Raw genomic sequence first — 13,805 nt, forward strand, 5'->3', positions numbered from 1 at the left:
GTATCTTAATTTTCTTTTAATTTACTTAATTAAAATACTATAAATAAACATAAGTCCCTTAATTTCTTTACGAGACAGGGTTCAAAAACAGCTTGGGCATAGACGACAATAAGAATAGCAGACCAATGAGAAATTTTCTGGTCAGAAAGCAGACCAATGAGGATTGAGAAAGCCAAACCTCAGTTCCCAGAAAGGAAGAGAGCGCCCTTTGGATTCCCAAACAAAACGTGTCAATCATCTATACGTCTCCGTCTCTCATCATCCATACGTCTCCCAGGGCCCTTGTGAAGCCAACACTCTCTCTCTTCTTCTTAAACGTGCCCATTCACGCTGGTCAACAGACCTTTGTTTGATTCACCAGACAAAATGTTGGCCTCAAAAAGCGAGTATAGTGGTCCTTTTCTACTCTAGCGAGTGGGTAGCCCGGTCCAGCCATTAAACCACAAGGCGGTTTCCCTCCACAGCATAGCATATTTCCTCAAATAAACAGGGTTTCTACTTGTACAAAAAAGACTCTCCAGCTTTCCATGTAAAACATTTATAATTATATATATAGCCACATACATCTGAGGAAATTAAGGAAAGAGGGGAGCTGCTACTGTTTTCTCCATTACTTGTTTCTTCCATGTAAGCTCTCTACAGTTTATTATACACCTTGCTTTTTCGAGGAAAAAATCCAAAGGGAAAAAGACTTCTCTTTTGAGATAAATATGACCCTTTTTTTTTGGATTTTTTTGGTTCTTATTGACGATCTCCTTTTACTTTATATTACGGTTATTTCTGGCATACTTTGGTTTTATATGCTTTAGGTTTTGATTACCAATTTAGGCAAATTGGACAATTTTCTTGAACATGAGTAACTAATTTCTCTATGTATCTACCAATCTTAAAGAGAAGAAGGTATGGGGAGAGGAAAGATTGTGATTAGAAGGATTGACAATTCAACAAGCAGGCAAGTGACCTTCTCGAAGAGAAGAAGTGGGTTGCTTAAGAAGGCTAAGGAGCTATCAATCCTTTGTGATGCTGAGGTTGGATTGATTGTCTTCTCAGGCACCGGCAGGCTTTACGATTATGCTAGCACTAGGTTAGATCTCTCTCTCTCTCTCTCTCTCTCTCTCTCTATTGCGTCCTTTGAATTTTCTTTGGAGAGAAATATTGTTGTCATGTGAAATTTTTGCATACCCGAAGATGTTATTATTGCATAAAATACTGATTTTTTTTATGAATCTATATATAGCATGTGAAATTACTTAACCGAAGATGTTATTTGGCTATTTTGTTGCCTCCTGTCTTGCGGTCATGGATTGTGTAGAACATTCAGAAAGTCATATTATCCCTGATAAGAAATTACTATTAAAAACTTCCAAACGAAAAAAAAGTTACAAATAAAACGTCTGAACGCTTCTCACAGTGTATTACATACATACATACATACATATATATATATATATATATGTGTATATATAAAAATACATACATACATACATACATATATACATACATACATACATACATACATACATATATATATATATATATATATATATATATATATATATATATATATATAGGATTCAATTATCATCTATATAGGCAAGAGCTGATTATTTACGTATAATGATAAATTGAGATAAGAGGGAGCTAATGCATGATACAAAAGTACATTGGATTTAGTTATTTAGTAATCTTCAACGAAGAGGGGTTTTTGAGGCATGGACGGTGAGAATTTGTAAAGAAGTAGATGCATGCTTCTCCTTACTTAGACGTCTTAACATTGTGTTGCATGAGATATGTTGTCTCCTCATTGGCTTTGTTTATCCACATGAAGACAGTTCTTAAAATTAAAAAGTTCTTAGACGAAGTTACTTGATCGTACCTCCTTCAACTGGAATCACCTCCATGTTGCCCTTCATCTAAGTTTTAAATGAGAAGTTTGTAGCTAGTTTGTCAATTCTCGTGAAAAATAAGTCATCTATGAATATCACATTTCTTTAGGGCCTAAACTGAGGAACAGTGTGCAGACTTGAGCTTTAGGAAAGACAGTTTTCTTGGTACGAAGGGGGATGCATGTTGGGGAAGGCAGAGTTGTAGATGTTAGAATTCTCTACCAATGAAGCTACAAGTTCTTACTCATGTGCATAATTATATATATAGGGCCGGGCGGTTCTGCGGCACCATAAAAACGACAAAAAAAAAAAAAGTTATTCTCCCCTAATCTCTTTCTTCTGTTTCCTATCTTTCCATTCTCTGCACATTTTTTGCTCTATCTTTTTCTCCATTTGTCCTCCTCCCAGCATACTTTCTCTTCTCTACTTTTTTCCTTTACAACTTTTTTCTCTATCCTTATAATCACATATATCTCATTGCGCTAGGGCTCAGTAGCAAACATCAAGATGAGTATATAATTGAATAATTTAAATTATAAAAAAATGAATACTTCGTTCACAATGTCTATTTTCCGCAGGTTAAGTAATGAGCCTAAAACTGGATATCATAATATTTGAATTCAAATTTTAGTTCAGGACGTATGTTAGGAAATCTAATTATTCAATAAATTAATGATTCCTGGGCTCACTAATCTGTTTGTGTTCAGCACAAGTTTGGCTGGTGCAGAATTAAAGATACGATCATCAAGATGGAGAAGAAATTTAAAAATAAAACGAAAAGCTTTGAAAACAAGATAGCATGGCCATGGAAGCTAGGATGAATGGTGAATAAAGAGAGGGGGAAATATCTGTACATAGGATGAACGATAAGAGGGAGAAGGGAGAAGAATGAGTCAGAGGAAAAAGGAGAAAATTAACGAAAAACAATTAATGAGATAGGAAACATTATATAAAAATATTAATTAAAAGGATTTTAGAATTGCATGCATTTCCAATTCATAATTATTTGAACAAATAAAATTAATTGGACTAATTAGATTACATCACAACCATTACAAATGTATAGATCGTCTAATGGTCTAAGATGCGTTTTTTATTTTTTATTTTTTTGTGGTGTCACAAATCCGCTCCCACACACACACACACATATTAAGTTATAAATTAGAGAAGTTTAATTATCATGTTTTGAGTTCAAGAAAATAAAAACAGAAGAGATAGTTTGATAGGGATGACAATGGTCATGGAGCATATATGGTAATTAGTGCTATTATATCATAACTACGTTTATATCGTCGAAAAACACAGTGCAATAGCATAACCGTGTTCAACGTCATTTGATTGTTGTAGCCGTGTTAATCACTTGTCAGGAGAGCCTTTAGCAATTAAGTTGTAGATGAAACATGATATTATTGTAGTTCCAGAACAAATTAAGATGTAGTTGAAACATGATATTGTAGTTGCATTGGGTTATTTTTAAGTTTTACCTATATCGGATCGTGCAATTATATAAGCACTAAACAAAATTTTGAGAGTTGGCCAGTACGCTATATCAATAATATGCTTAGAGAATCTCCAACACTACAAGCTATAAATTTCTATGTTAGCATAAAAATAAGTCATAATCTATTATAGCTAGTCGGTTTAGGATGAACATCTCCAACATTGCTAGTTATAAATACTGGATTTTTTTTATTATTTTTCAAGATATAAAAATAATAATATTTAATTTGCCCGAGCTAGTTGATATTTTGTGAAAACTGTTGATTTATTTAAGAGGAATAAAGTCTCATGAATATTAATGTAGATTCGGTGAATATTTCATCTCCACCATTTAAATTATTTTCCACCTTAAGTGGTTAAAGGATCATCAAAAGGAATAAAAAACACAGGAACTACAAGTTAACCCAGCTCCCTTCCCTTGTCTTGGACACTCACCTAATAAGTGCTTGAAACATCCAGCCATGGTCAAAGCCAAATAAGCCACGGACACCAAATCAATGTGCCAAATGTATCAATAGTCATCAGTCAAAACATTTTGAAATGATAGAACATTTTGATTTGAGGGTGCAACAAAATGGTATTGGTTAATTTGCAAGTAGAGCCTCAATTGAGACAGAAAATGATAATGTTAGAAAGAAATGGAGAATCCAGAATTGTAAGAGATGAAGCAGATGCTGGAATCAAGGGAAACATCAGAAGATCAAAGGAAGTCACTCAGCTTTCTTCCTTCTTAATTTAGTGAATGAAATGCGAATTGCAATTTGGTAGGTCTTCAACTTTTATTGGTTTTTTGCTATTTCTCTTTTCTCTAGTTATGGGTTGTTTTCATTTTTTTTCCTTTCATCGGCTAGCATTTGCATTGGTATTGATATTGCAATTTGCATTGGCATTCGCATCAACATCAACATCAAAACTAGCAATAACATAGCTTTCTTCTTAGTAAACAATAAACTCATGATCTAGTGTGCCTTTATGAGTTTGACGGGAGGTGTTGGAAAAGCTTTGCAATTTGGTTTCTTTTATACTAGGGCTATTTTTTAGTATTTTACGTTGTAGGATTTTCTACCTTATGTTAACATAAGGGCTATGATGCATACACTGGTGTAGCCACATTTACTAGAATGGATGATGCCTACCTGGTTGCAGTTTTATGTTAGTTTACCTTTTATCTACTAGGACAAGTATTGTTCTTTGCTAAGTGAGAAAATTAAGTCTTGGAATGTAGCCATTTTGTTCTGTATATAGTGTTATTCTTTTTCTTAAACAATGGAATAAGAATTATTGTGTGCAATAAGTTCTTTTCTATATAAACAAAATTTTGAGAGTCGGCCAGTAGGCTATATCAATAAGATGCTTAGAAAATTCCCAGCACTACAAGCTATAATTTTTTTAGTTAGTATGAACATTCTAACATTGCCATTTATAAATACTGGATTTATTTTTTATTTTTTCAAGATATGAAAAATAATAAATAATTCATTAGCACGAGCTAGTATTGCAGCTTCTGTAAATTATTGCAAGCCTTAAAACCATTTAAATCATTTTCCATCTGAAGTGGTTAAAGGATCATCAAAAGAATGAAAAATACAGAAACTAAAAGTCCTCAATCACAACCCAGCTCTCTTCCTTTGCCTTGGATACTCACGTACGTGCTTGAAAGATTCGGCCGTGGCCAAAGCCGAATAAGCCACGAATAACAAATCCACGTACCAAACGTATCATTGGTCCTGTCAAAACTTTTTGAAATGATAGAACATTTTGATTTGAGCGTGCAACAAAGTGGTATCTTCGTTAATTTGCAAGTATCAATTGGACAAAGAAAAAGCTAATAATGTTGAGGATATAGAATTGGAAAAGATGAAGCAGATGGTGGATAGAGATCTTATCCGGATCTTTAAGTCTGGAGCTAGCTGAACTAGAAATCTGGCTGTTCAAGGGAGGGAGAGAGAGATCTCTGCACCTTGTTTTGTATGAGGTGGGTTAGTGGGATGGGCAAAGGGGGCCAGAGGATTTTAAGTGTGATGTAGAAACCAATGGCCGAATGGATTGAAGAGGACTGGACCATCAGAAGGCAAAATGAAGCTGTGAGAATTTGCAGATTTTGCGTCCAAGCTCCATTTTGGCCCATGATATCTTAAACACACTGCTTTTCTGTGACATATGATAGATTTTGACCATCCAAGGTCGTTTCAGCCTCCAAAATGCAATTTTAGTTTCCTTAAAAAAATCTGACTTTTGAGTTGTCGTCCGATTAATGTCATTTTAATTACTAGAGTCCTTTGAGTTGTTTTAGGAGTTGTAATCATTCAATTATCAATTAAACAAACAACCTTTTGGTTTTCCTCTCAAACTTGTTAATGTTTGATTGAGTTAATTTGAAGGAGAGAAGAGAAGATGAAGTTTTAGAGAAAACAGGGAGAGAAGAACGTGGTGGTTTCTTCCTTCTGCAATTTCATAGAGGAATGATTTCTCATTAATTGCCACTCCACTCGCACACAACGTGCAAAGAGAAATATAGCTTTACAACAAAAAACTGAGCTGGATCAAAACATTCAAAAACAGATCTCAGCCACTCATTTAGCCAATAGCTAAGATCATCACACATGGCACTCATGGCCTTTACATCTATATACCTTCTCACTTAGTATTTAATCTAAGTGCATACACATATTAACATCACAACTGATTTCTAATCAGCTATAGACTTATAATTCAACACTCCCCTTTAAGTCTAAAGCTGATTTCACTCCAAGTTTGCTTCTGAGAAGATTAAATCGATCTTTGGTGAGAGGCTTTATGAAGATATCTGCCAATTGTTCTTCTGTGGGACAATAGATCAGATCAATGATGCCTTCTTGTAATGCATCTTTGATAAAATGATACCTCCTATCAATGTGTTTAGTTTTCTGATGAAACACAGGATTCTTGGTGATTGCAATTGCAGCAGTGTTGTCACAATGCACTAGAGTTGCTTCAGTTTGTAACTCACCAAAATCTTCAAGAACAAACCGAAGCCAAATAGCTTGAGCAGTTGCCTTAGAGGCACTGATATACTCTGCTTCTGCAGTAGAGAGTGCTACACAAATTTGCTTCATAGAGGCCCATGAGAACACGCCACTGCCAAAAGAAAATGCATAACCAGAAGTGCTTTTGCTGTCATCAACAGATCCTCCCCAATCACTATCACAGAATCCGATTAACATTGCATTCTTTCCTTTTACATACTCCAGACCATAATCTAATGTTCCCTTGATGTATCTAAGCACTCTTTTGGCTGTTCCAAAGTGTTTGTTTGAACGACAGTGCATGAATCGGGCTAGAAGACTTGCGACATACATTATATCTGGCCGAGTGGCTGTAAGATACAACAAACTTCCTACAATTCTTCGATATTGTTCCTCACTTGCTGAACCACTGCCATCATCTTTGCATAACTTCTCTGATGAAACAAGAGGTGTGAACACATATTTACATTCACTCAAACTAAACTTATCCAACAAAGAGGCTGCATACTTTCTTTGGTGGATAAATATGCTTGTGTGAGTTTGAATGACTCCCATACCAAGAAAATGGTGAAGAAGTCCCAAATCTGTTATTTCATATCTTATCATCATGTCCTCCTTGAACTCCTTCAACATCTCATTGCTATTTCCAGTATACACTATATCATCCACATAGATTGAAACAATTAGAATTTCTCCTCCCCTTGCCTTGATGTAAAGAGTAGCTTCACTTTGACTTTTCACAAATCCACAGTGGGCAAAATAGGTATCAATTTCACTATACCAGGCCCTTGGTGCTCGTTTTAGACCATACAAAGCTTTATGAAGCTTGTACACCTTGTCTTCACTCCCCTTGATCAAACCCATCTGGTTGTTCTACATAAACCTCTTCTTCAAGTACTCTATTTAGAAAAGCAGATTTCACATCTAGTTGGTATAGTTTCCAACTCTTCTGAACTGCCAAAGCAATTAGAGTCCGAATTGTATCAAGTCTAGCTACAGGTGCAAACGTTTCATTATAATCAACACCTGGTTTCTGAGCATACCCCTTGGCTACCAGCCTTGCCTTATTCTTTTGCACTGTCCCATCAAGATTAAGCTTGGTCTTGAACACCCACTTAACCTCAATTATAGGTTTATCACTTGGTCTGTTCACTAGCTCCCATGTTGCATTCTTCTCAATCATTAACAATTCATCTTTCATAGCCTTCATCCATGATTCATCTTTAGCTGCCTCTTCAAACTTTTCAGGTTCCATAATGCAGAGATTGCATTGTGCTAGAACATCATCCAGATTCCTCCATCTCAATGGAGTGTGATCAAAGGCTTGAGTTTTTCTCATGTTACTACTCACATCACTTACTGATTCATGAGAAGATACCAAACTTGGTGTTAAAACATAGTCACGACCTTCTGGAGTTGTCTCTGATGAAATACTTTTAGGCATCTCAGATAACTCATCATGACTTAACACAGTTACATAATTGTCAGAGGTTTTCTTCCACTCCCAAGCTGCATTCTCATCAAACACTACATCTCTTGAGAGTATAAGCTTTTTATTAAGAGGGTCATACACTCTGTACCCCTTTTCACAGGTTGCATAACCTACAAATATGCCCTTGACACTCTTTACATCTAGTTTCTGTCTCAACTCACTTAGTGTGTGTACATAACATAAACAACCAAAGATTCTAAGGTGTGCAATTCCATGTTTTCGACCGCTGAATGCTTCAAATAGAGTTACATCTCCAAGAGCTATTGTAGGACACCTATTCAATATGTAGACAGCTGTGAGTACAGATTCTGCCCACAAATAGTAAGGTAATCCTTTGTCATGAAGCATAGCTTTTGCCATTTCAACTACAACCCTGTTCTTCCTCTCTACCACTCCATTCTGTTGTGGAGTATAAGCCATAGAAAGCTGTCTTTGAATCCCTGCATCTTCACACATTTTGTTAAACTCACTGGATGTGAATTCACCCCTTCTGTCACTTCTCAGACATTTTACTTTAAAACCACTTTGTAACTCCACCATGGATTTGGATTTTCTAAAATAGATCAAAGCATCTGACTTGTATTTCAAAAAATAAACCCACATCATTCTTGTGCAGTCGTCTACAAGAAGCATAAAGTATTTGTTACCCGCAAGAGAGTCATTTTGCATAGGACCACAGAGATCTACATGTATCAGCTCTAGAGGTTTGCTTGCTCTCCATGCCTGATTCTTTGGAAACCACTCTCTATGCTGCTTCCCAAACTGACAACCTTCATAAACTTTATCCACTTCTTCTAAAACTGGCAGTCTATGCACCATTTCTTTGTTCTTCAGCTGTTGAAGACCTCTAAAATGCAGATGGCATAGTCTCTTGTGCCATACCCAAGTAGACTTAGAAATACTTGCTCTCAGTACAACCTGATCATTTGGTACCAATGTCAAAAGATAACAACTATTCTTTTTCATTTCAACTTTGAGTACCAGACAATCCAGAGAAGGTCCATCAAAGATGCTACACATTTTTCCCCCAAACACCAGGTAGTAACCGTGTTCATCCATCTGACCCACACTTAGCAAGTTCTCCTTCAACCCAGGTAAGTACATTTCTTCTTCGACATTTTTTCTGCCTTTGCTTATGTCTATCATAAGTGTACCAAAACCTGCCACATTCATGAGTTCTCTTGTGGGCATTTGAACTTTGCCAACCACATTTGTCTTCATGTCTATTAATAATTTTGAATCCCCTGTCATATGGTTGCTACAACCACTGTCAACATACCATTCTCAATTCACCTTTGATTAAGTGATTGTATTATTTGCATAAAACAGATTTCTTGTCACCTCTACTTGATTAGCACTGTTTGCCTTTTACACTGATTTGCCTACTGTGCACTCTCTAGCCCAGTGTCCAAATTTTTCACAGTTGTAACATTTAGGCTTCCCCTTTTATCTACATTCCCCAAAGTGAAACTTAGAACATACCCTGCACTGTGGTTTTGTACCTATATGACCCATTGACTGTGCATTATATGCAGAATTAGCAGGAAATTTCTGTTGAAACTTGAGTTTTGGATCCCATTTCTTACCCTTATGATTCAAATTCTTCTGGAACTGAGATGAACTAGATAGAACTCCACCCCTATTTTGCTCATTTGGACTCACTGAGAAAGATGAGAATGCTCTCCCAGTAGTATCAACAGTATGCAGATCAAACCGTTGTTCTTGAGTCTTTAAGATTGCAACTACTTCCTGCAATTCTACAGTCTCTAGACTCTTTGTATTTTCTATAACCAAACAAATAGAATCATAAGGTTTACTGAGACTAATCCGAACCTTCTGCACAAGTCTCTCATTTGAAAGAGATTCACCAAATGTTCTCATCTAATTAATTCGTTCATTTAACCTTGTAAGATAGCTAGATAAACACTCATCATCTCACATTCTAGCATATTCAAATTCTCTTATAAGATTCTGCAATTTCACAGATCGTACTTGATCACCACCATGATATTCTCCGTACAACAAATCCCATGCCATCTTAGCTGACTCGGCATTGGCGATTCGTGGGAAGATTTGATCCGAGACTGTATTCTGGATCATTCCTAGAGCCTTCGCATCCTTCATGAACACAACAGTTATTTCTTCATCAACTGCATCGTCCGATGACCCTTCAGCTTCCTTCTTCTTCGAGTCAGGGGTTGTAATTCCTTTCTCCACCAGATTCCATAACCCAAGCGATTTGAAGATCGTTACCATCTTAATCCTCCAGAACTCGTAGTTCTCACCGGAGAAAATTGGAGTTCTCACCTCCGAGCTTTCAGATCCAGACATCTTAGTCCGACTGTTGATTTTCTCCTTAAATGGAACTTCAGCGACCTCCACCGAGCTTTGACTTAGCTTAGTGATTTCACAGCTTCACGCCCAGACTCAGTTGATCGAAACCGGCTTTGAGGCCATGTTAATGTTTGATTGAGTTAATTTGAAGGAGAGAAGAAAAGATGAAGTTTCAGAGAAAACAGGGAGAGAAGAACGTGGTGGTTTCTTCCTTCTGCAATTTCACAGAGGAATGATTTCTCATTAATTGCCACTCCACTCGCACACAATGTGCAAAGAGACATATAGCTTTACAACAAAAAACTGAGTTGGATCAAAACATTCAAAAACAGATCTCAGCCACTCATTTAGCCAATAGCTAAGATCATCACACATGACACTCATGGCCTTTACATCTATATACCTTCTCACTTAGTATTTAATCTAAGTGCATACACATATTAACATCACAACTTATTTCTAATCAGCTATAGACTTATAATTCAACAAAACTTTGGTAGATTCCAGAAAATTTGTTCTTCGAGGGTTTACGTTTGTTTCCCTTTTGCTTCATGTTGCATTAATCGGTACCAAAGAGGGTTTATCCCGTCTTGGCATAGTAGTTTTTCTATGAATTGATAAGTGTTCACGAATGTGAACCTGCCCCTATCATTTGAGCAAATTTAGATGCTCATAAAAAACAGATTGCAAATTTGACTACGCAAATTGGAGAACTTAGCGAGTTGTTACTCTAAGCCCTCGAGCCAAATAATAGAAGAGATATCGGAGGCAATAATTGGGGAGTTATGAGGCCTCACGTTTAAGATAGTGAATCACAGTCTGAAGAAGAATTGTAGACCAGCCTCGGATAATAATCTAAATTATCAAAATCACAACAACTTTGATGATTTTCGGATTATGGCTGACATTCCAACTTTTATGGGAAATTTGAAGATCAAAGATTTCCTAAATTGGCTAGTGGAAGTAGAGATATTCTTCCACATCATAGAGGTTCTTAAGGCAAAGATGGTTGCCTTCCGTCTCAAAGCAACTACCGCTGTTTAGTGGGATCAATTACAGAACACTTAACAGAGGCAATGGATGAATCAGGTTTGAACATAGAGGAAGACGAACTAGCTTTTGATGGATCGATTCTTACCTACGGAATATGAACAACTTTTGTACCGCATGTACATTAGCTGCTTACAAGGGAATAGAACTGTGAGAGATTATACAGATGATTTCATGCGACTTTCCGAGCATAACCATTTGAAGGAGATAGAAAATCAGAAGGTTTTGAGGTATGCGAATGGGTTAAAACCCTGCATTCAGGAAAATAATGGGTTGCAAAAATGTGGAGTTTGTAAGAGGCCATTCGCATGGCTTTGAAGGCAGAAATGATGAAGAATGAGAGGTGTTAAACCTCATTCTGGAAAAAACGTGGCAAGCACTCTAAAATCCCTATTGCCTTGGCTGCAAAGAGAGGAAAATTTGTGCGATAACATTCTGGAGGATCGAAACCTTCAAATTTTCCTTCTAGAACACCTAATGAATGAGTTAACAAAACTTTTAAAAGGGGGAGGAACAAAAACCAAACTCAAAAGGAAAATCCGTACGTCAAACCTACAATAGACATTTGTTATCAGTGCAACAAAACTGTGCATCGGTCCAATGTTTGTCTTGAACGGAGACAACCCAATTTGCTAGAGACTAAAAGGAGCAATGAAGAAAAGTATGAGGAAAAAGTTGGTGGTGATGATGACTATGTAGAGGTTGGATTTTTCATTGAAGAAGGAATAAGATGCCTCACTTTGGTGTTGCAAAGAGTTCTCTTGGCACCAAAAAATGTCGGGCAAAGGTACTTCATTTTTTGCTCTCTTTCCTCCATCAACGGTAAAGTTTGCGAGGTGATTGTAGACAATAGTAGTTGTGAGAATTTCATGGCTAAAAAAGTCGTCACCCATATTCCCTTAGATGGGAAAGGAAGGACCTTCGGTTCATGTCACATAAACTTGTCATGTCCCACTTTTCACTTGGGATGAAGTAGTATGTAATGTAATTGCTATGCATGCCTACCATATACTATTAGGTAGACCTCGGCAACTTGACGTGAATTCAGAATTGAGGGTCGGGATAATGTTATGTTATTCATTTGGAATAATTAGAAGATTGCAATGGCTCATGTTTCGCCTTCTGATGCACCGAAAGCAATGAGTACTAGTTTCCTAACCTAAACTAGTAACGAGCATGAGATTGAGGGGGCTGTAAAAGAAGCTAGTTATTTCTTTCTGATCTTGATGAAGGGATTGTTGGCAGAAAGCAGAGAAAATAAACAAATTCCTCCAAAAGTGCAACTATTAAAGGAGTTTCAGGAACTCATTCTAAAGAGTTGCCTAGCAAATTTCCTGTCACGAGAATCATTCAACATCAAATTGTTTTGGTACCTAGAGCTAGTCTATCAAATCTTCCTCATTATCAAGTAGCAGATTGAAGACTTACTAAGAAAAGCCTTTACTAGAGAAAACATGAGCCTTTGTGCAGTACATGTCCTTTTTGTTCCAAAGAAAAGAAAAAAGCGCAGCACATGTGTGTAGACAACTGATCTATCAACCAAATCACCCTCAAATACAGAGTTTCCATACCATGGTTGGATATGCTAGATGTCCTCGAAGGTTCAAAATTGTTTTCGACAATTGACCTTCGCAGTGGATATCAGGCTAAGACATGAGTGGAAAACGGTGTTCAAGAGCAAGAATAGGTTGTTTAAGTGGCTAGTAATGTCGTTTGGACCGTCTGAGCATCGAGTACCTTCATGGGGATTATGAATCAAGTTTGTAGTCCTTTTAATGGTCTATTTGTTGTGGTTTGATAATGTCTTGATCTATAACAAGATCAAAGAAGAATATTTAATCCATTTGAGGCAAGTTTTGAGCATGTTGAAAGAAAATAATTTGTATATGAATATTATGAAATGCATATTTTGTACATCCGAGATTAGCCAACTTCAGAGTTTGTCTTTGACGTAAGAAGTTTGGTGAGAATGGAATTCAAGTGGATGATTATAAGACCATGGCCATTTAAGATTAGCCAACTCCAGAGTTTGTCTTTGACGTAAGAAGTTTTCATGACCTGGCTACTTTTTATCGGAGATTTATGCAGCATTTCAGCACCATCACCGTGTTAGGAAAGCTGAATTTCTTTGAATGAATAATTGTTTATATGCAACTCTTCATTCTCTCACATAACTCTAACCTTCTAACTAACTTGCCACCTATTACAACAAACTTAACAAATTAACCAACTCTAAGTTTTATCACTGACTGAGTCTTTTATAATACTGTCATTTACATTTCCCCTCAAACTAAACTAAGGAGCACAAATTGATAGTTTGGATCGTAAGAGATGAAATATGTCTTTGGATAGTGATTTGGTGCAAATATTTGCAATCTGATCTTTGGTGCAGATAAAATGGACTGAAATGGCCTTTGACAACACTTTTTCTCGAATGTAATGGTAATCAATCTCAACATGCTTTGTTCGAGCATGAAACAAAGGATTCTTAGCAAGAGAGATTACACATTGATTGTCACACTAGAGTTGAGGAGTAGA

General features: G+C 36.6%; 1 protein-coding gene across 1 annotated transcript in view; it reads left to right on the forward strand.

The window, feature by feature from the left end:
- The first annotated feature begins 539 nt into the window (after positions 1-539).
- Positions 540-13,805, forward strand: part of LOC126623714 (MADS-box transcription factor 23-like) — a 36,359-nt gene continuing 23,093 nt past the window's right edge. Inside the window, exons 1-2 of the mRNA XM_050292697.1 lie at positions 540-627; positions 893-1,084. Of these exons, the coding sequence (XP_050148654.1) occupies positions 903-1,084 (182 nt within the window). The 5' untranslated portion in view covers positions 540-627; positions 893-902. The remainder of the gene's footprint in view (positions 628-892; positions 1,085-13,805) is intronic.

Source organism: Malus sylvestris, chromosome 5 (assembly GCF_916048215.2).
Source record: "Malus sylvestris chromosome 5, drMalSylv7.2, whole genome shotgun sequence".
NCBI lineage: Eukaryota > Viridiplantae > Streptophyta > Magnoliopsida > Rosales > Rosaceae > Malus > Malus sylvestris.